This window comes from Equus quagga, chromosome 1 (genome assembly GCF_021613505.1).
Source record: "Equus quagga isolate Etosha38 chromosome 1, UCLA_HA_Equagga_1.0, whole genome shotgun sequence".
NCBI lineage: Eukaryota > Metazoa > Chordata > Mammalia > Perissodactyla > Equidae > Equus > Equus quagga.
Window position 1 is genome coordinate 174452513 of NC_060267.1, and position 24506 is coordinate 174477018.

The 24506-nt window shown below is 35.2% G+C and overlaps 1 protein-coding gene across 1 annotated transcript in view; it reads left to right on the top strand.

The window, feature by feature from the left end:
* The first annotated feature begins 712 nt into the window (after positions 1-712).
* RASA2 (RAS p21 protein activator 2) overlaps positions 713-24506 on the top strand; it is an 84614-nt gene continuing 60820 nt past the window's right edge. The window contains exons 1-3 of the mRNA XM_046676762.1: positions 713-828; positions 5814-5917; positions 16357-16451. Of these exons, the coding sequence (XP_046532718.1) occupies positions 752-828; positions 5814-5917; positions 16357-16451 (276 nt within the window). The 5' untranslated portion in view covers positions 713-751. The remainder of the gene's footprint in view (positions 829-5813; positions 5918-16356; positions 16452-24506) is intronic.

Consider the following 24506-nt stretch of genomic DNA (forward strand, 5'->3'; position numbering starts at 1 on the left):
GCATTTTAAGGAGGGATGTTAGTGTTCACTTTTATTAAATAGTGCTGCCAGGTCAGGTATCATGAGGACAAGAGAAATGACCATTGGATTTGGCAATATGGAAGGCATGAATGACCCTGGCTAGAGCAGTTTCAGTGTCATGGGGTTAGAAGCTGATTGGAGAGGGCCGAAGAATGAATGTAAGGTGAGAAATTAGAGACAGTGACTGGAGATGATTGCTTTTGAGAAGCTTTTCTGTGAAAGGGAGTCTAGAAATGGAATGATATCACGAGGGAGGAGGTGGAGTCAAGGGAAATTTTTTATTTTTGTGCTTTTTAAAAATTGGGACATAGCAAAGGTTGTTTATGTGCTGATGGGAATGATCCGCTAGAGAGGAAAATTAATGATGATACAGAAAACAGGGATTAATTGTGAAGTCAAGTCCTTGAGGTGGCACTGGAGGGATGGGATGGCAGCACAGTCGGGGGATTGCCCTTTTCTAGGAGCAGGAGTTCAGTGATGTACTATGAGCTCACATGCCCTGTGCACAGCTCCTCCCTTAGTCTCAGCAGACTGCTTTAGGCCAGGTGGATCATCTTCTTTTTCTAATCACTAATTTTTTTTTCTGTGTTACATCTTATGTGTTCTTTTGGATTCGATTCATACTATATAAGGCTTAGCATGAACTAGCTGGTGATATTTAACACCAATTTCAATTTTTGTGCCAACAGGTGAAGCGAAAAATTTATTGCCATATCTTGGACCCAACAAAATGAGAGATTGTTTCTGCACTATAAATTTGGATCAGGAAGAAGTTTATCGTACCCAAGTTGTTGAAAAATCTTTAAGGTTTGTAAAAAAAAAAAAAAAAAACTGGTAAATTATCATTCATATGATACATATTGATTAATAAATTTTATACATTTTCCAGACTATAATCTTGAAGAAGACTTTCTTCCTCTGAAAATTTTACTTTACTGGGCATCGGTTGAACGAATTCACCTTCAATGTAGTTTATTTGAATGTTAGGTAGTGAATTTACATTCTGAAGTTTTTTTTAGGTTTACAGAATCTCAGAGTTTGAAGGAACCTTAATGTTCAGTGAGCTGGACTAACCACCTTATGCTTGGTTCCTTCTGACAATTATCTTTGACAAGTGGTCATCTGGCATTTGCTTAATAATGTTCCAGTGACCAAGGAGTTCACTGCCTCCTAAGCAGCCTATTCAGTCTTGGATCTATTCTGACTCTTATAAAGCTCTTACACTTAGTTAATTAACGTCTATCAAAACAAGGACCTACTACATGCCAAGAACTTGCTGGCTGCTATTTATTAATACATCCACAAGAACAAGACAGACACAGTGCTTGCTTGCATGTGGCTTTTCATTGCCTCAAAATATATCTTCCTCTTAATTCTTCCTAATTCTGTCCCTTGGATTTCTGGAGAACAAATTTAATCCATCTTTCACATGACACTCTTTCAACAGTTATCCCTCAATTTGTTTTCTAGGCTAAGTTTTCCCTGTTCGTTTGTACTTTTCTCAAAGTACATCATTATTTATCTTGAGGATGAATTACTTCTTAAAGCTTGTACAAGTCAGCTAAGTAGGGCATTGTAAGGGAGTGATCTCTTAGGTAGATTTCTTGTCTTTTGAAAGTGTAATAGCACTTTGAGAGTTTCATAGTAAATTCTAATTCATAGAACTGGAATGTGCCACCTCTGCCCTATAATAGTGTTTGTGGACATAATTCTAGTGCAGAGTTGTGCTGAAAGGATGCAGTTGTGTTCAGGCACAAGGAATTGTTGGAATGCACATGTGGTGGATGAAATATTGAGTGTCATGACTTACATAAATTGTATTTCAGGTGTCTGTTTTTTATCCTCTTTTTCATATCTTTTTTCTTTATACTTGCCCTTTTTTTTGTCCTCTGAAGTTTTTCCCTTTATGTCTTTATTGTCAGTATTTATAATTTTGAATGTCTATTGAGTCTTCATAGGAAGGGGATTGTATAAAGCTGAAAATAGTTTAGTAACCAAAAAGATTTGAAATAATATGCTTCCCTTCTTTAGTCATAAATCACCTGTCCCTGTTGTATTAGAATTCTGGTGTTATTTGTATGTTAGAAATGATGAAACTGAGTCACCAAGAGGCCAAATAATTTGTCCATATAATAAAGGAAGTTAGAAGCAAAACTGAGATTGAGGACCTGCAACTATTTAAATCTCAATTTGTTGCTTAATGTATGCTCATTCCATATCACGCAATAATCAGTGATATGCAAAAGTAGTAATTGTCCATAAATTGGATACTTTTGGTAGTTTCTAATATGTAGCCTTGTAAATGAGCACCTAAAACTAGCCTACTTTTTTTTTTTTTTAACTCTTGCCTTTCCAGATACTTGTGTTGAGGAAAACAGTGAAACCAATTTTCTTTATCCATCTTAAATTATTTTTCTAGATGCATGGGAACTTGGGAGATATTTTAAGGCTAGCAGTGGTTACCTTAGGTCATTTCAATATAGTTAGACAAGGTGCTGCTTGGATTCTGAGTGCCCACTAGCATTTTTCCTTGTGGAATAGGGCAAAAGAATCTGCTGTATAAACTCTTGCTCACTTTGCTTTCATTTCAGTGTTTTCTACCCTTGTGGATATTGTGATACTCTGTTAAGTCAAAAGTCAGTAGATACCATTTAGATCGTTTATGGATTCCAGATATTATAGTTTTTATAGGTATCGGGGTATAGAGTTTTTATAACGGGTAAAGTAGGAGTCACATATGGAATCTGTAGCTTCTAAATCTTTACCTGAAATCCTTTTAGGGAGTAGGTATATAAACAAAGTATCAGCAATACCACTTGTTGATGGTGCTTCTCTTCGCCACACCAGGAATTTCCTCAGGAGCCATAGGCACGATCGCAGATCAGTGATAACAATAGAGTGCTGTTTTTAAAACTATGTGAATCTGGTCACTGCTTCTTACCAACGTTATTGAAAAGTTTTCAGGTGGATTTATTTATTTATGAAATAAAGAGGTGGGCACCCAGATGTGGGGATTGGTTTGTGAGATCGTTATGGGACAGTGATACGGGTGACTTAATAATTCTCATGTTGTTCTTATTTGGCTTCAGAATGTGTTTTAAAAATCATATTTGAATATGGATGTGTGATATATAAAGGAATTTCTCTCTTTTATAGTTGTTTATAAAATGATGCAAATGAGAAAAATACCAAAACATGTCATGTCTTTGCCTAATAGTTGTTTTTGTATTGATTTCTATTTTGAGACTAATTAGAAGACACTAGCTATTTTGACAGACCAACTTTTGAAAGTTCATTTTGGCTACATTTGAAGTGAAAAATATATTGACAGAAGTTGACCAGGCATTATAACAACTAAAAAGCTGAGTTAACTGTTTTCTGGACAAGATCAGAAATGACTTCTGTAAGAGTATTTTACTTTGTGTTTCAGCTTCTCTTTAAGTTGTGACTTCTTGAAGAGGTTGCATTTTATGGTGCTTTTTTTTTTTTGAGGAAGATTAGCCCTGAGGTAACATCTGCTGCCAATCCTCCTCTTTTTGCTGAGGAAGACTGGCTCTGAGCTAACATTCGTGCCTGTCTTCCTGTACTTTATATGTGGGATGCATACCACAGCATGGCTTGCCAAGCAGTGCCATGTCTGCACCCAGGATCCAAACTGGCGAACCCCAGGCCACCGAAGTGGAATGTGCGAACTTAACTGCTGCGCCACCGGGCCAGCCCCTATGGTGCCATTTTTAAAGTATCTTTTTGTTCTTTAAAATAAATATTCTCAGGAAAGAGGTACTCCTGACAAAAAATATTCACTAGCACTTCCGAGATGTATGTCTTAAAGGAATTTAATATCAAAATAGCTTTCTTAAAATGAACTTATGAAAATAAACTGTTTCATAGGAGGAAATCTTAGCAATGTTGGAGTAGGCAAAGATTTCTTACTACGGATGCACAAAGCACTAATTATAAAAGAGGAAAATAGATAAGCTGGATGTCATCAAAATCAGAGCCTTCAGTTCTTCAAGAGACACTGTCAAGAAAATGAAATGGCAAGCCACAGGTAGAAGAAAATATTCTGACAAAGCGCTTATATCCAGGATTTATTCATTTCTGTTTATTTATTTATTTATTTTGTGAGGAAGATTGGTCCTCAGCTAATATCTTGTTGGCAATCTTCCTTGTTTTGCTTGGAGAAGATTGTCACTGAGCCAATCTTCCTCTTTTTGATGTGGGATGCTGCCACAGTGTGACTTGACAAGTGGTACTGGGTCTGTGCCTGGGATCTGAACCTGTGAACCCCAGGCCGCCGAGGTGGAGTACCCAAACTTAACCACTACGCCACTGGGCTGGCCCCTAGGATTTATTTAGGAGAAAAAAAGGCAATAAGAAGACAGACAAGCCAGTTAAAATATGTGGAGAAAACCTTAAGAGATATTTTACAAAAGAAGATATACAAATGGCTGACAAGTACATGAGAAGATAGTCAGCATCATTAGTCTTCAGGGAAAAGCAGTTTAAAACCATTTCTGTCACTCTAGATTCTTGAACATAATGTGTCATGATAGAAATCAGATCACTGGTTCCTGTGACAGTATGGAGGGAGTGATTGCACAGGGGAACTTTCTGGGGAGACAGAAATGTTCTGTATCTTGACTGGGGTAGAGATTACACAGGTGTGTAAATTTATCACATCATATTCACTATAATAGCTAATTTTAAAAGATCTTCAGTAGCACGAGTTGGCAATGATGTGGAGTAGCTGGAGCTCTCATACGTTGCTGGTAGGAGTGTAAAATGGTACAGTCAGGTTGGAAACAGTTTGAGTTTCTTATAAATTAAAAATTGAACCACCCCTTAACTCAGCAATTCCACTCTTACACCTACTCAAGAGAGTTGAAAGTATATCTATTAAAAACCTTGTATAAAAATGTTCACAGCAGATTTATTTTTAATAGCTCAACCGGAAACAACTCAAATGACAGAGGAGAATGGATTTTGGAATATTTGTACAATGGAATATTATGCAGCAATTAAAACAAATGAACTACTGATATACACAGCAAAATGGAAAAATCTCATAGATGTTAAGCTGAGTGAAAGAAGCTGTACATGAGTACATAGTATTTAATTCCATTTATATGAAATTCTACAACAGATTTATAGTGATAGAAATCAGATCACTGGTTGCCTGTGGCAGGTATGGGGGGGTAACTGCAGAGGAGCATAAGGAAACTTTATGGGGCAATAGAAAGTTACTGTATCTTGATTTGGGTGAAGGCTACACAGGTTTATAAATTTATCAAAAGTCATTAACTACTATACTCTAAATTGGATTTTATTATATGTAATTTATATCTCAATAAAATTGATTCAAAAAAACCTGGTTTTATTTTTTAAATATATTTTTACAGTAATTTTTTACATAACATTACCCATTTTAGATGTTGTGTATTATTGTGACTAATAGAGATTTACATATTCCTGAGACAATGATAGTGTGAATGATACTGTCCTCAGTGCTCATTTGTGTTCACTTTAGGTGACATGGCCCCAGGCAGTTACTGGGTCTTCTGTCCACAGGCTTCCTGAAAAGCTGTTTGTTCACCAACCTGGCAATTGAGGTCCTTTTAGAGTTCAGCTTGGTTTGTATAAAGTTTAGTTGAAACTTAGCATAGAGAATTTTGGAGGTTTTGAAGCTTTTCTGTGATGTTTTAGTCTGTAAATTTTTTTAATTGAAAATAATATTATTTGAGGACACTGTTGAATATAAATTTAATGAGCTTTCCCCCTTTTTTCTCTAGCCCATTTTTCAGTGAAGAATTTTACTTTGAGATTCCAAGAACTTTCCAGTATTTGTCTTTCTATGTTTATGATAAGAATGTTTTACAAAGAGACCTTCGTATAGGTATGTACTCTTCATAATTATCTTTAGTCACAACATTGATGTCTATATTCATTCTTTAAGTATAAAGTGTTGAAAACAATGGAATGATATATGCTCAACATCTCTAATCCTTTTCTCTAGACTTCACATTCATTTGTGAATCTGATTTTTAATTATTTGCTCAGCTTAGGTGATGCTTCCTCAGGGAAGTGTCATGACTGATCCCCTGGTCATGGTGTCATATGTTTCCATTGTAACTGACAGGTCCCTTTCCATAGTACTCATTATGCGTATTCATCATTGTTTAATATCCAGGTGGGTATGATATTTATGAAGGCAGAGACTATCAGTCACAGAGTGCCTTACATTTAGTAAATGTTCCATAAGTATTTGTTGAATGGTTCAAAGAATGTTTTTATACAAAGATCACAGTATTTGATCCCCCCAAAGAACATCTGTTTTTGAAGTTTTTCTAATAGAAGTAATAATTTGCTTTAATCTGGGCATAAGTTTTCTCTCTGTCTCCATTGGTGACCAATAACTCTATTTCTTAAATGGTTGTCTGAGGCTGGGGTGTAATCTGTGGGCTTGGACTAGAACAAAGCTAACTGGCCACGTATGTGTCACATTCATGATCTTTGTACCATCTTTGTATTTTAATAACAGGTAGAGGTCTATAATTTACCTGTATTATCCTCTCCCTTGTTAGTATCCTGAATTTCATCATCTCCTCTCCTTTTGAACTTGAAATATGCTGGTCTCCTACAGTTTAAATGATTAAGCTATATATATTTGACTTTGTCCTCTTAACTACCGTCCAATTTGTTTCTGCTTTTGCTGTTGAACTCCTTAACAAGTGGTCTATATCCTTCTTCTGCTTACTACTTATTTCTTTTTTGACTTTTTTTTTCTGAGGAAGATTCGCCCTGAGCTAACATCTTTGCCAGTCTTCCTCTATTTTGTATGTGGGTCACTGCCACAGTATGGCTAACAAGTGGTGTAGGTGCACGCCTGGGACCTGAACCCATGAACCCGGGCCACCAAAGCAGATTGCACTAAACTTAACCACTATGTCATGGACCAGCCCACTTATTTCTTTTTAAATCTCTGTAATCTGGCCTCTATGTTTTTCTGAAAAAACCTTTTTTGAAGTTTCCCCGTCATTTTAGAGCAAATCAAATAAACTTTTAAAAGCAATATATTTTTTCTTAATTATAAAACTATTACATAGTCTTAGTGACTAGTAACTGCACAGGAATAACTACAGTTAATAATTTGTATTTTCTTCCTATTCTTTATTCCAGGCATTTATATAATATTATATTGTACCATTTATTCCGTTTTTTTCCTTTTTCACTTAATATCATCTAATGATCCTTTCCCGTGTCATTAAATATTTTTCAAAAATATTTATTATATAATGTCCTTTGTATAAAATGTATTATTTTAACCACTGTTTTGTTGGTAACCATTTGTGTTTCCAGATTCTTGGTACTTTAGATGGTGTGCTGTGAACATCCTTCCACATAAATTTTTGCAAGTCTCTTTTTCTTAGGATAAATTGCTAGTGAAAATACTGAGTCAAGGGTATGAATATTTTTAAGGTTTCTTCTGTATATATTTTTATGTTGGCTCCCAGAAATATTGTACTAATTTACATTCCCAGAAACATAGCATGAGCATAACTGTTTCACCATACCCTGGTCATTCTTGGATATTATCATTGGAAGAAAAATTTTTTCCAATTTGATAGGTGAAAAATAATATTTTTTAAACTTCTATTTTTCTCATTATCCTTGAATTTGAGGAATTTTTTCATATATTTATTGGTCTTTTACATTTTTCTTCTTTGAATTAATTGTTCATTCTTTTGCCCATTTTTCTTTTGGGTTGAGTTCTTTCTTTTATTTATTTGTTCTGAATCCTTATTTGTGAAATATGTTAATTTTTGTCATCTAGATACATGACATATACTTTGTCACAAAAGGCATTTTGGTAGTTTTCAATCCTCATCTCCCTCTGCGTCACCTTTGACTCTTTTGATTGACTCTTGTTGAAAGCCAAGGAAAAGGCAGTTTTTAACATTCTATTTTCCAAGTTGTATTTCTTCTATACTTACATGCGGACTCTCCTCTTTCTAGCAAACCCTTAATAGTGGATCACCCCTGAGGCTCAATCCTCAGTTTAGTTAAAGAAGCATTTACAAACACTTGTGGGTGGTGTACAAAGGTTGGGAGTATTAGGATGAATAAGACTCAAGTTGGTCCCAGGCTATCAGAGAGACAGACTCTAATACTAATATATGTAGTAGAGTCTGTGCTGGAGATATGAACAGAGTACTTGGGGGCATAGAAGGGAGAGCAGTTAATTTTGTTTGATGGAGGATCAACAGAGACTACCTGCATAGGAAAAGGAAGAAGTTTCAAGGTAATAGGGATTAGCAGAAGCGGAGGAGAAAAAATGAATCATGTTTGTGGTGTAGCTGCTGGATATAAATTACCTAGGAGGAGGGTAGTAGAAAGTGAAGCTGGGATTATAAATTGGAGCCAAGTTGTGATGGATTCTAAAAGTCATGAAAAGGAATTTGGACTTTATCTTATAGACAGTAGTGTTGAGCTTTTTTAAGAATGAAGAACCTTTAAAAGATTATATATAACTGTATATGCATATATACTTAGCTTATATACTATATATACTTAATTGTAGTTTAACAACTTCCTGTGGTCTACAACAGGAAATTCCAAACTATAAACTCAGTGTCTATAGATTACATATTTAAAGTGTATATATATATATATATATATATATATATACACGCACATACATAATTATGTGTAACTATACACATTTTTAAAAAGTATATGTATACTTTAAGTATGTAATCTATAGTTTATAGTTTACAATAGAGAGAAATTAGGGGCAGGGAGACCAACAAGGAGGCTATTAGCAAGTGAGATGAATAGGGCAATGGCGGTGGAAGCACAAATGAGGGAATGTACTTCACAGAAGTAGCTTCAAATAGGACTTCAGGACTAAGGGGATGTGAGAAGGGAAAGAGTTAAAATGGTCTTGTTTCTATGGCTGTCATTAATTGAGATAAAGAATAGCAGGAGCATTCATTTTTGAATGGGAGATGGGAAGGGAAGAGAATGACTGATTTCAAACTAGTTAAACTTGTATTACCTGGGAACATTTAGGTGAACACAGTGATTGACTTGGAAATATAGTCATGTGCCACATAATGACATTTCAGTCAACAATGGACCATGTATACCATGGTGGTCCCATGAGATTAGTACCATATAGCATAGGTGTATAGTAGGCTGTACCATCTAGGTTTGTGTAAGTACTGTAGGGGAGAAAGAAATTTTCCTCTACCCTTCTATGTTTCCTGGCTGGTCTAAGAATTAAATTAACAGGAGAAAAACAAACAAAAGTTTAATAACATGTATACATGGGAGAAACCCAGGAAAATGGAGTAACTCACCAAAATGGCGAAGCATTCACCTTAAATACCATTCTTGGCTAAAGACAGAAGATGTTGGGGGTGGGGAGAGTCAGAGACTTCAAAGGGAAGGAAGGCAGTTCACAGATAGGTGAAAAGGAACAAACATTTGGAAGACGAGTGTTTGGCCGCTCAGAAATAGAACAACACAGTGGGGAGCCCAACAAATGGGCTTTTCTAGGTTTCTTCTTGTCTGCCACCTAGTTTGTGTTATGCTAAGGTGATAGCTCGCTTCCTGAGACAGGTTTATTTAATTTGAATTCTTTTAGGCAGTTAAGGGGGAGGTAACAAGAAAAACTTTCAATCTTTTCTTTCTTAAAAATAACCTAAAATAATCCTTATATTAAAGAGACACATTTTGGGATGGCAAATTTTGTTCCCCTTCAGTACACTCTATCATGTTTGCATAGTGACAGGGTCACCTAATGGTGCGTTTCTCAGAATGTATCCCTTTGTTAAGCAACATGTGACTGTGCAGCTCTGAAGTTTTGAGAAAAGAGGAGCTGGAGATGTGGATCTGAGAGTCATTAGCATTAAGTGATTCTTGAAGCCTCTGCAGGAATGATTGAAATTGCCCTGGGAGCAGATAAGGAAGATGAGGCTCCATCTGAAACAGGGAAAATGAGTCTTCAGTAAAGATTGGTAAGGTGTATCAGGAAGGTAGGAAGAGAGAGATTAATAATATCATAGAAGGTAAGGAGATCTTTTAATATCAACAATTAGAGAGAGGTAGAGTGAGGTAAGGATTGGATAGAGGCTGTTGGTGATTATTAGTGACCTTTGAGAGAATATCTTTGATTGGCTACCATGTCTTTTTAAGAAAATATTTTGTAATTTTCATTGTTTACAAATAATATTATAGTTATCATATAGTATTTCTTGAAAAGGCCTTTAGTTGAGGTTTATAATTATGATTTCTAAAAGTTGCTTTTGTTTTTAAGTAAAAATCAGTTTTAAGTAAAATAATTTTAAGTAAAAGTTCTTTGTGGAGTCGTATCAGAAAGCTATAACTTATAACTCTTTTAAAAAAAGAGAACTTTTTTTTCAGATAAGTTTCTTATTAAGAGGTAAAATTTCTGCATTGATTGGGAATTTTTTTTCCTTTTACACATAGGAATTATTATTAAAGTAGACACAATATGTTCATACCCTTTAATTTGAAGTTGGAAAATGGTCAGTGTTTTCACTTACATGTTTTCACATTTTTATAGTTTAACGTATTTTCTATTGTCATTAACTCATAAAGTTGAGTTTTTTTAAAATTTTGAGCTACTAGAAATTGATTTCCCTCAATTATTTTATAACTCTGAGTTGCCCACTTGTACCTTAAACAGTGCCATAGCGTTTTCTGGAAATGAAATTTGAGCTGGAGTTGAGAGAACCATCTTTCAGTCTTAAGAAGATCTGAAAATGTGTAGAAGTTGAATATAGCTTTAAGAACTTGTTTGTTTCTTATTTTTAATTGTATAAGTAATATATGGATATTTTTCTTTTCGTAAAAAAATTATGGTATTGTAGATAATCCTAAGTAAATTTGACCACTGACCACCCCACCTCCGCGTTCCCTTTCCCGAAAGTAATAGCTGTTATCAATATGGGGCATAATTTTTCATATTAACTGTGTTTATATACCAGGAACAGTTAGTGCAAAACCTCAATTGTGGGTTAATTAAAAACCTAGGAACTATGCTACAACAAGATAGAAAATTGTAAAATTAAGGCTTTAAAAGTCTTGTACTGTGTGCTGTATTGTCCTAAGGTATAGTGTCGTCTTCTCTTAAAAAGAGAGAAAAAGAGAAGAGAAAACTTTATGTAAGAATATATTTTTATTTCCAATGAGGATCCTAATAATATTAAAATTAAAACATACGTATTTTACCTGCTAATATGTATTTTCTAGTTATTTTAGTTTTCAGGGGAATCTAGCCTCGAACAATTAAACTATGGTTAGCTTAGTAGCCTTTGGCAACTTTTTTTCCCGTTGGTTCAGAAGAATATGAGATAAGAGAATTTCACTAGGATATCACAGACCTGAATTCTAGTCATGATTCTATCACTCTAGCTGTGTGACCTTAAACAAGTCACTTTACCTTCTTAGGCCTGGTTCATCTATAAAATAAGGCTGAGTTTAAGATAGCTAAGGTCTTTTCCAACTCTTTGAATTGTAATTTCAGCTAGCATTTATCTCTTAAGTCAAACCTACTGTTTAAAAATTGCCCAAGACTACACTTTGGTGTCTGTTTGCATAGGGACTGTATCAGTTATATATTGCTACATAACAAACTACTCCAATACTTAGTGGCTTAATATTGCACCCATATATTTGCTCATGATCCTGTGGTCTGTCAATCTGGGCAGAGCTCAACTGGGTGATACTTCTGCTGGTTTCATCTCGGGTCACTAATGTGCAGTTATCTGGAGATTGACTGGGCTGAATGGTGTAACTGATACGTCTGATGTCTGGTGTTGGCTGTTATCTGGGCCTTCCTCTTCACATGGTGTTGGGGTCTTGCCCCATACTGCACAGGTGTTTATTAAGCCTCTATTTGAATCAGATTTGGTGATGTCCCATTGGCAAAAGCAGATGACATGGCCAAACCCAGAGCTAGTGCTGGAGGGGACTACATAATGGCATAGACCAAGGAAGTATGATTTATTGGAGACCATTAATAGACTATACTACCACAGAGTCCAAAATGTATCCACCCAAACCCCATACTCTAAGGCATTCAAGTGTTACCATTGACTGAATTGCTGTTGTTGACTGTCAGAATTTGTTCAGTCTTCTGGTCCTATTTCATCTTGTATAAGCAGTCACACTTGTTACTACTTTTATCTAGTCTTTCAGGCATTTCTACTAGTGTCCAAGTAAGAGCAGGGTTACCAAGATTTTATCAGTTGGGATCTATATCAGGATGAAATGTCTAAGAATATGTCGTTTCTAAAAATGGGGCTCAACTATAACACCGTATTTACAGATGGCAAGAAAATGCTGCTTAGGAGTGGTGCTGGAAAGCTAAGACTAGTTCCCACAGTTCCTTCATTTCTTTTTGTGTTTCCTCTCCTTGTCTACTTTTAAGGAACTAATACAGCATCTGGTGTATATATGTGTGTATATGTTTGGTCTAAGCTCTTTCTGCCTGAATTTGTCAGGACAGTGGGGAAGTCAAATAGCACCTTTAAATAATTTGTTGGGTAGTTCATTCCTATGTGATTTTTTTTGAGGTTGGTGATTTCATGGCTAGTGAAGTAATGAGTTAACTTTGTTTAAAATAGTAAACACTAAACTAAAACAATCTTTGGGACCGTTAGAGGCACAGAATAGGTTTTAAGATCATTAGAGCTGAAAAATTGTAAAACAGGGGAGGTAAATGAGATGTAGAGTTTAACTAAATCTGCCAACATCACACAGCTAAGAAGTAACAGAATTGACACTAGTCTGCAGAATTATTTTCTGTGTTGGAAGGAACTTGGACAGGCATACCTTGGTTTCGAAATCTGGCTTCAGCACTTGTTAGTGGTCAGGTTTTAAATATCATTCAACTTTCCTCTTCTCTAAAATGGTGATTATACCCTCTACCCCCAAGATGGTTATGAAGATTAAACAGAAAATAGATAAGAATGTCTGCTACCTGGTAGACATTCAGTGCATGCTGGCTTTTCTTTCAGTTCAGTGCTCTTTCCTCTGTATCAGGCTCCCTACCTTTTACCGTTAATCTCTGCCATCTAACCAGTTTAACTGAGGATAGCTCAAAACAACAAAGCAGAGTGATGGGGGATTTTTGGGTCTTTGTTGTGTTTCAGAAACTTGCCCCTTGTGTCAGTGTCCCTCTCTTCTCCCTCCTCTGCATTCCCTTCCCCTTCCGCCTCCCACCTCTTTCTCTCATTCATTCATTCATTGATTCTCTCTCTTTCTCCTTCCCTCCCCCGCCAGCCCCCCTCTATCCTGTTTGATTCCGTAGGACTGATGACATATATTTCTTTTTCATATGTTATATTGCCTAATAAAGTGCTGAATATGTTGTAGGTATCCTAATACCTAATGACTTCAAATATTTTTCTTTATTTTCCTCAGTTGTTCTTACATAACAGTTTCTCTGACTTCTTGGGATCATGTGCTCTTCCCTGCTTCTTCAGGCTCACTGGTCTCATGCAACTAAACCTTTACATTTCAGAAACTGGCATGTCAAAAAGGAACTTGATAAGAATAAGAACTAACAAGCAAAATTGCAGATTTTTCTCAACTTACGAATGGCTTATTTATGCAGCTAGTCAGAGAAGGGTTTCCCTCTCAGAAGACAAGAACCATTCGACTCTTTCATGACAATGTGTACCATGGATATGCAAGATGAGAGCTAGGAGGAAGAGGGTACTTGCTTCTGGGATTTTTAATTTGTGAACTAAGAGAGGATTCTCTTTTGGGAAGGCACCTGTGACAGAGAAGATGTATTTCCAGTGATCTGAGTTGTGAGTCATAAATGGAACAGGTAGATTCCTACTCTAGTTTTTAGAAGTTACTGGTTAAATAGACTTCAGTTAGGGGAGTCTGGAAATCAAATCACCGTTTAAAATATAGTGCTATTGTGATTATTTGTTGAATGAATAAATGAATCAATCAAACCAGTAAACTTCCAAATAAACTTTTTAAAAAGCTCTGTTTTTAAGTTGAGGGCTTGCTTTAATGATGTTTGTATATATTGTACATACACATGTATGTACATCTACATACATATTCATAAATTATGTATAAAACTAAAAATCCTGGAAATTGTAGAATAGGGGTCTTAACTAGGAGTCTTCCAGTGAGTCTCTGGGTGGTTGGTAAACTCTCTTAAAATTAGATGCCATAACATCTGTGTCTTTTTCTGGAGAAAGGACATAAAAGATACATAGATACTAAGATTCTTAAAGGGGGAGGTGAGTGGTTCTCAAAATGTAAGGTCTTCAGCTATAGGATGTATAAACCTATTTCTGTGTGTATGTGTATATGTGTGTATTAAGCTGTTATACATGGCCTTCATGTTTATATCTGATATGGAATCAATGGTAAGTAGAACCACTTGATAGAATTGTGATAATCATAATCATTTGTGACATTCAATATTGAATACTTTGTCATAATTCTGTATTCTAAGCCATTCCTTGTATTATATTGATTTGCCAGGGATTTGATATAATCTGTAGATAAAATATATCAAGAGATTTGTGTGATTTGGCTCTTAACCTAAACTCCTTCAGCAGTATAAAGAATATTTGGGTGTTCCAGTGAGTACTTGAATTCCCTACTTGGCTTTTAATCTGTATATTCAGTACTGGAAGAAGTTCTGTTTTTCCATCAACTTGCGTCTTAAATTTAACCAAAAAAAGGCCGAAATGTGTTATTTTCCTAGTGCCGTTTCCTGTAAGATTTGAATGAATTATAACTGCTATATATTCATAGGAAGATTTTGGTCTTCACATTAGGTTTCATCCAATGTATTTAAAAGAAAGTTGTAAAGATTCATGCTTGTGGTAAGGACCAATTTGTTAAAGTTTTACTTGTTTTAAACTTCATGTGTTCATAGACACAGTTGATGAATTTTTGATAGTTCTCCTTCGAGTTAGATATTAATATACGGTTCCCACTGTAATGAAAATATATGTAGCTGTGTATTTTAATATTTTCCTTAAAATTACACATGTATAGGTAGTTTTGTAAATATAAAGGTAGTTTCTTTATAATTTAAGTACCAAGGCATGAATAGGAAGATAAGCTTATCAGAAATTTTTAATATTGTTAGATTTTTTTAATAAGAGCTTTATTGAGGTATAATTTACATACCATAAAATTCACTCTTATAAAGTGTACAATGCAGTGGTTTTTAGTTTATTTACATGTGCAACCATCACCACTATCTAATTCCAGAATAAAATTTTGAGGATAATTTTTCTGTGATTGTTTTCTGGTCATACCTTTCCTTTCCATTTGATATACAAAAACTGACATATCTTGACAGAAAAATTTTTTCCTGTTTTCTAAAAGATTTCAAATGTTGAACTGCAAGCCCAAGACAGGTCATAAGTGAAAGGGTATGAAGTATAATTAGCGCACTTAAAATGAAAATTCTTATATAAGAAAGAGAACTGTTTTTGACTTCTGTATATATCCTTTGTTGAAGTTTTCATGTAGAATCTTGGAATAAATTGTCAGTCATATGCAAAACTACGTCTGCTTCTTAAAACTTGAATTGAGGAAGGAAATGCTTTGTACCAACATGGCAAATACTTCATTATAATAAGAACGTTTCTGCTTCTTCCTCTCATACTGCTTTGTACATTGTACTGTAGCTTCTCTGAGAGGTAGAAACTCTTTAGGGAACTGCCTTGATTTTTTTTTTGTATGCGTTAAAGCAACATGAGCAGTGTTTACGATGTTTTGATAAAAGCAAATTTTTACTAAAATTATTGTTTTAATCTCCCATAATTTTTAAGTCAGTTTTCAATATTGTTAGTAATGTATGATATTGTTTTTCTTTTTCTCTTAATTGAAACCTATAAACTCTTAATAAATACGTATATGTCTGCTCAGACAGAACATATGGTTTACTCATAGTGTTAAAGAATTGGAAGGGTTAGTTTGCATTATCATTGTACATTGCTTTTTATACTGAATGTACTCTGGGTGAAAACGTGAATTTTGAATAAGTACTTAAAAAATGCACTTGCATGTAAATACAACTGAGTTTTTGTCTATTCCTCTGATTCAAAATGACCCAGAGAAGGATCTGCCAAGGGGTATGAGGAATGAGGCACTTTTTCGTTCTTCAGAATATAGAAAAATGCTTTATAAAAGTGGATTTCTTGATGTCAATATGTATAGATTATTTTAAAATATTTTCTACAAAATATTACATACAACAATGCTAATGATTACACAGAATATGTTTCCTCATATTGTTTTACTTATTTCCTGTAGGAAAAGTAGCCATCAAAAAAGAAGACTTGTGTAACCACAGTGGCAAAGAAACTTGGTTTTCACTACAGCCTGTGGACTCCAATTCAGAGGTTCAGGTAAATATTAAGGCTCAAGTGATAGAAGAGATTGTCACACACAGAAAATGAGTGAAAAACAAACTAATTATACTAGTTCGTATAGATAGAGCTTATACGCTTTTTAAAATTCTGGCACCAAATATTGTAGACCTTTGGTTATTATATAAGTGTAAAGAAATATCTCTGCCACATGAATTCAACAATAATGTATGTTTGTGTGTGTATGAGTTTGGAGACGTTGTATGAGGGGGGGGACATTTTCTTCCTGACTTAGTTCTTGCCTTTGAGTCACAGTAAAATTACTGATTTTTTTTAGAGAGGGAAAAAATTTTAAAAGAAAGGATATGTTCTATTAACTGTGACTTTGAGGAGAATCCCTAGAAGTCTGTGATTTCATCTATTCTGATCAGGATACTCTGTTTACTGTCTAATAAACCAGACTTGGGGAAAATGTTATTCATTCAAACCATGCCTGAGCCCACCATGCAGAGCCTTCGTTCCCACACCCACCCTTCCTGTTGTTCACCTTTCTTTTTATTTGAAAGGCTATCATTATTCTTTTTAAAGCTCTTCTTTTCTCTTGCCAAAATAAGAGGGCTTACTGATTCTAATATGTGAATAAAGACTTATATTCAGCCATGTAGCTTAACTTTGTATTTATTTCTGAAAAGTCTGAACTGCTCTTAGAAATTATTTCTATGTAAAAGAAATCCTTTTTTTGTAACTCTATTTATTTTTAAAATATGGTAAAGATTGTGAAACCGTTTCCCGAGGGCATAACTGCAAGCAGAATTGTTCCTTTCTAAAAGAAATTATAATTTGCCACTGTGACTCAAACAGAATTTTAAGACAAGAAAAAAGTGCTGCACACATTCTCACAGATATTTGCAAACAAAGTGCCTGTGTGTCTATTTCCTCATAACCTCTCAAGCATTCTCTTTGATTAAATTCTCAAAAAATTATTTGTATACTAAAACGCCTTCTTAAATACAAAATATAATTGAAACTTTTCCTGTTTTATCCACTCTACCCCATTTTAATGTTCTTCTCTTTCCGTGTAATAACTGTTATTCAGATCCCAGTTAGACACTTTGGTAAATGATCCAGGTAAGAGGCAAGGTGATGAAGCAGAAAGGGTTTTAAACTGGAAGTCAGAAAATTTAGGCCCTAATTTTAATATGGGGTTATTTTACTGATCTTGAATTTTATTTCTATAAAATGGGAGTAAAAGTTGCCATGTTTGACTCACATGGTCATGAGAATTAAGTGGAATACCTCTGAGAATACTTTGAAAGCTGTTAATTGCTATACAACTGTAAAATACTATGTGTTTACCAACAGTCATGTGGCCATTTCCCTGATATGCCTTTACCAAAAGGCAGATATGAAAGTTTTAGATTGAAGTACCAGTTTTTCTTTTTAATAGTTTTGACAAAAAGCAAGATAAGACAAGGCTTTGAGAATTTGGTCTAAAATGAAATTTGGGGATTATTTTAAAGTGTGGTTTGTTATAGTCTATCCTTTTTCTTATAATCAGTGTAAATTTGCTAGAGGATCTAAAGGCCCTAGCTCTCAAAAAATAGAAATCTGTGTAGAATGCTCTTTATATAAGTCTTGGAGATGGTATTAGAGATTAGTACTGGGTAATAGGCTTTTATTTGATTATATATTAAACTCATTTCTGAAACGTGAAAATTCTGGAAGCAGCATTTACCAGTTAGGTATAATGTCGACATTTTTTATCTGCTGTGAGTTATTTTCATGATCATGAATTATTAACCTTTACAGCTCTTTTGTCTTAAGTGATACTTGATTAGTAAGATCTACTCACTATTTAAAATAAACTTTAGAGGATTTTATTATTTTAGTGGAGGTAGGAGGGATGTATAACACTTTTCATGTTAATATGGTACCACTGGGAATATTGTTGTTTGGCCCCAACACTGATCTAGAAATACTAAATTAACTTTCTGAGTCTAGAAAAGATTGAAAAGCAGTGCATGATTTATACAAATTCTGCTTTGTTAATTAATTTGTTCACTTGCATACATTTTATAAAACTTTACAAAAATATCATGGAAAATAAGAGCAGTTGATGGAGCCATAGGAGAAAGCTATGAGACAGATTGAGTTCAGCGGGAACTCAACCTAATAATTACTATTAGTAATTGTTAACAGTATATACCAAGCACAGTACTAAATACTTAATGTACATTATCTGCTTTAATCTTCAGAATAGCATCATGAAGTATTTAGTATTACCTCCATTTACAAATAAGGAAAATGGATTCATAGAGGTTAAATGATGTCTCCCAAGTCACAGAATTACTAAGTGATGGAGCCATGATTCCAGTAGAGATCCTGTCTGATTCTAAAACTCCTAACTACAGTACTTTACTGCCTTTCACCGTTTTATACTGTTGGTCATAAAAAGGCTTCAACAGAGATTGTCAGGAGGATCACTTAGGGAACATCTGGGTGTATAAGGAATAAACCTACCCAAGTTAGCTCAAAGAATAAGGAAGGGGGCATTAGAAAGTTCCTAGGGAACTTCTTGGAGTATAATTACAGGAACTTCAGTATGGCCAGTATGCGCTAGAAAGTTGTCAGGCGTTTGCAGAGGAGCTACATTTTAAGTAGAGGTCTAGTTCTTCCAATAACAGACTAGATACAGTTCACATAGTAAAAATTACTTTTAAAAAGACCTTAATTTCTCATAAAATACACTAAAACATTGAGTGGTTTGTTTGTTTTTGGTTGACCATTACATAAAATAGTTGGCTTGCATTTGGGGTCATGTTGAATGAAAAATACATGCTTGTATCTTTAAACTGTAGACCTCCCCTCAGTTTGGCAATAGATACCACAAGAGGCATATGGGAACCAAGGCCCACTGAGTCATTTCTCTCTACTCGTGTGCCCACTGTGCTCATGGAGTGTTAAGTGCTCACTGTTTAGTGTTTTCTTCTTCCCCTTTCATTTTGCAAAGTGAATAATGTTTTCCCTCTATCTTTGCCTCTCATTTTAATAACTATTCATTTTGCAAAATGAAAGGGAAAGGAAAAAACACTTTAATGGTGAAATTCCATTGTATTCTTTTTGTATTTCTGATGAGACTTGACTCTCCCTTCTGCTTCTCTGTAAATCCACTCTAATCTCGTTGACAGCTGAAAACTCCAACGTCAGCCTTTGAGTCTACCTGACCATCCAGCCCCCTCACTTTCTAAGGCCTGACTCAGTTCTCTGCCACAATTTAGAGAATTTGGCCAAACTTGGATGAGATGTCCACCACAGTCTACTTTGATATGATTGGGGGTAAAGTCACTGCAGAGCGTCTGTTGTGGGGCTCTGAGTAGGCAAGTTACCTAAGAAAGGGGTTTGAGTGGGGGAAATGATTGGTATCTCTACTTCAGAGGCAGATGTTTCATTTCCTTGCTCTTCCGCTATTTGGCACTTAGACCCAAAACAGTTGCTCACCTATTATCGAGTAGGATCTTCATCTGTGAAATGAGAACTTCGGTATATAGGATTCCCTTCAGTTCTGAAATTCTAGGGAAGTAACATGCAGCCCTCAAATGAAAAGATCCCAATACTAATAAGATGGGTTTTATACCAAAACAGTTAAAAAATTGCTAAGAACTCTAACCTCTTACCTTGAATTGTTTCCCAGATACTTTATTATTACTATTAATAATGTTAATTATTTTCAGTTTTCTTTTCAGACATTCAAGATATTAGTAGTAGTATTTCATGAGTGCATTTTTCTATACTTTTTTGTTTTGTTTTGCAGTTTTTCCCTCTGGATTGAACCATTTTCTTCTCGACCCACTCTAATCTGCCTTCAGACCACACAGTGGGTCAGAGGGAGAGCGTAAACAGTTCTCGCTAATGTTACCTATGATGTTGTGTCATTAAGTCGAGTGGACATTTTTCAGTCCTCCTCTCATGTGGCCTTTTGGCAGCTTTTAGTACCGTTGACTACTTTGTCCTTTTTGAAGTGTTCTCCTTCTTAGTTTCTGGTCCTGGTTATCATCCTACTTCACTTGATGTGCTTTCTCCATATTCTTTGCCACATAAGTGAAGTTATTATGGATTGACTGGTGCCTCTTCCTAGAAATCCCCTTGGCTTCAGTGATCTGCAGCCATGCTGTTAGCTATTTGGTTCTGGAACTCACAACAAACTTCAAGTATTTTTCCTCTCTTTATTTCTTAGGTGCTGTGATAAAGAGCATACCTTTATGTGGGAATGATTAAACCAAATCTCTCATATGGGAAAATTGTTGCTCTCATTAATTAAGGGTATTTGTCTCACACAACTTGTACAAGCAGTAAATCCGGATGTACTTCCATCATGCACTTTTGATGTAATTACTTAGTTAATAAGTCTTTACCAACAAGCTTATCTTGAATTTCTGGATTGTGCCATAAGTTATTGATTGTTTTATAATTTTTTTAATAAGGCCTCTGCTCTACCTATTTAAAGAAATGTAATGATTATAGCTAATACTATACACCAGTTTTTTTTTTACGTGCCCAATTAAGACATAATGAATGTAAAGGTATAATTCATTGTTGCAGGTTGATTTATGAAAGAACTTCATTTGAGGCCAGCCCCGGTGGCCTCGTGGTTAAGTTCAGCACCCTCTGCTTCGGCAGCCCAGGTTTGGTTCCCAGGCACAGGCCTACATCACTCATCAGCAGCCATGCTGTGGTGGCGGCTCACATACAAAAAAAAGAGGAAGATTGACAGCAAATGTTAGCTTGGAGTGAATCAGCAAAAAACAAAACAAAAGAAAACTTCGTTTGTGGAGCCAGCCCTGATGGCCTAGTGGTCACAGTTTGGCGCTCACCACTTCAGCGACCCAGGTTCACTTCCCACTTGTAGAGCCACACCGCTCATCTGTCAGTTACCATGCTCTGGCAATGGCTCACATAGAAGAACTAGAATGACTTACAACTAGGATATACAACCAAGCCCTGGGCCTTTGGGGAGGAAAAAAAAAGAGAAGATTGGCAATACATGTTAGCTCAGAGGGAATCTTTCCCTGCAAAAAAAAAAAATATATATATATATATATGTAAAAATAAAAACAAAAATTTTAAAACTTCACCTGTAAGTTTATAAACATGAGATAAAGGAATGAGCCGTTCTAGAGCATGGTAAATACTTCTTTAAGGAGAAAAACAAATATATCCATAAATAAGAGATGTTAAGTAAAACCTTTATTTTGTTCTTCATCTGACAGGTAGTTGTGTCCAAAATGATTTACAAAGGTGATTACTATATATAAAAAACACCTGTCAGATGTTTGGGAAGTTGGGACTTTTTCTTCTCTCATATGAAGAAAAAATTTCACCAGTTGATACATACTGAGTTCTTTTATGTGGAATGATTATTAGAATTTAGTGTTTTGTGATAAAAACTAAAAAAAATGTTTAAACTCAAGAGGTTTTTAAGTGCGTGCATTCTATTTTGCCCAAATACATGTGAGTTTCCCAAACTGTATGCAAAAATTCACATATCTTCTATATGGTACCAAGAATATGCATTATATAAAATTAAAATAACCACAGATTTTTCTGTGTGAAATTTTTGTAAAAGTAATTGAAATAAAGTTAGCATATAAAATATTAAACCTTCAGACAGTACCAGAGTAATATAAGTTCCTGAATAATTTGCTGCCTAATACAAATTATGATATAATTGCATGTATCAGTGTAACATAGTCAGTGCTTATGAAATGCACATTGAATAATACCTTTCCAAGAATTTGGTTTATTTTTAATTACAAGTATAGAATACAGTGCCAGATAACTGATCGTCCAGCATTTTCTGACATACATAAAAGATACACTATTTGTCATTGAACCTGCCTTAGAAGATTGAAAAATAAGAAAGCAGTTGTGGACCAAAACTTGTGCATGTTTATCATCAAACATAGTTCCTTCTCAGAGTCTTATAGTTACTTCCTTGTAGAGAATGTCCCTGTTTTTTTGCTAGTTGCTTTTAGGATTTTCTCCTTATCTTCTGTTTTTGGCTGTTTTACTGTGCTGTGCCTACATGTGGTTTTCTTATATTCATACTACTTGGGTGTTCCAGGAGTTCTTGAATCTGTGCTTTCATGTCTTTAGTTTTGGAAAATTCCAGGCAGTTATCTCTTCATTTTTTCTTTTCTTCCTTATTCTTTTTGCCATCTCTCTTCTGGGACTCCAGTTACATGGATAATAGACCATTTTACTATGTCTCATAGGTCTCTTATGCTCTTTTCCTCTCTGTGCTTCATTGTAGATATTTTCTGCTGACTAATTCTGTCTCCCATTTCACCAGCCCTCTTTGGCTATGGCTAATCTGCTGTTAAATACATCTTCGTTTTAGTTATTTTATTACTTAATTTTGCATTTTTAATTTGATTCATTTTATAGTTTCAGTTATTTTCTGGGTTTTTCATTTGTTTTCTATCTTAAAAAAATTTTTAAACAGCTATTTTAACCTCTGTCAGTTAACTCCAACTTCTGAATCTCTTGTCAGTCTGCTGCTGTTTGTCCAGGTTTGGTATTTTTTGTTGTTTTTTTTTTTTTTGGTGTTTTGTCTTTTGGCATGCTTTGTAATTTTTGATGGCATACTGGACATTGAAATATGAAATATTTTAGAGATAATTTGAGGCTCTGGGTGGTATTTTTTTCTTCCTCCAGAGAAGGTTTACTTTTGCCTTTGGCATGTGGCTAGACTAGAGGCCGATCACCTAATCCAGTTAGGGATTTGGCTGATTCCAGGCTAGGTTTCAGTCTTTTTGTTTTTTTGTGTGTGTGTGTGAGGAAGATTGGCCCTGAGCTAACATCTGTGCCAGTCTTCCTCTGTTTTGTGTGTGGGATGCCTCCACAGCATGGCTGATGAGTGGAGTAGGTCTGTTCTTGTGATCTGAACCCAAAGCACAGTGCAAAAGCTGGGCTGCCAAAGCAGAGTGCACAGAACTTTAACCACTCAGCCATGGGGCCAGGCCCAGTGTGAGTCTTTGTAAAGGTTGGTCTCTGGGCTTCACCCTCCTCAGGCATGGTCCTTCAGAGATTCCAACAGAAAGCCTGGGTGTTTACCAGGGCCAGTCTACCTTGGAGGGCCCTGGACTTCAGTTTTTATCTGCCCAGCACCATGAGGCTGTGGAATGCTTTGATTAAACTTCTCAAGCCTCTCAGGCAACTGCTGAAGTTACAGAGTCCCTTTCAACAAGCTTCTTGAGATGCCCCATCAGCAACTTCTCTTTACATCTCATTGCCCAGAACTGTATCGTATGGCTATCCTTAGCCACTATCCATGTCATCAGGGAGACTAGGAAAAGTTTTGCTGTACTTTTAACTGCTCTCTCCAAAAAAACCCCAAAAAACTTGGTATGCTACAATCCAAATCTATAAAATGACAGATGTAGGTAAAATGACTTTTGTACGAATGTAGTCAAGAATACAAAATCATTTTGCTAAAATGTTCACAGATTTGGGTTTCTAACACTGAAGAGCAGCTTTAAATAATTTTTAAAACTTTTGTTCATTTTTCTTTGCTAAAAAGCAGCACACTTTGGTAGTAGAAACTTTAAAAATCTAGATGAGCAGAAAGAAAAAAATCTGAAACCCTACCAACCAAAGATAACTTCTATCAATGTTTTGGTAGATGGCCTTGTAGTAATTATATATATAGTATCTTTTTATTTTACTTTTAGAAATTAACATACACCCTATTTTGTAACTTGTTTCTTGTTTCTTTATCGTGTACATATTTCCATGTTAAAGTATACAGTAAGGTAGGGTTTTACGGTTTAGAAATTATAATTTTCTTAATTTAACTCACAATGCTTTTTAATTTTAGTGTTCCACCCTAATAGTATGTATCTCATGTCTACCTGTTCCATCCTCATTCTTTTCTTGATCAAGTTAATAGACAATTATGTTACTGTTGATTAACACCAAAGGAATACTCTGTTTAACAGCTAGTGGGAGTAATGAGCATGTTAGGTAGGCTCTGACTCAATGATAATGATTCTTAGTAGAATCCCATTAAATATCTTTTTATTTCTAGGCTCGACT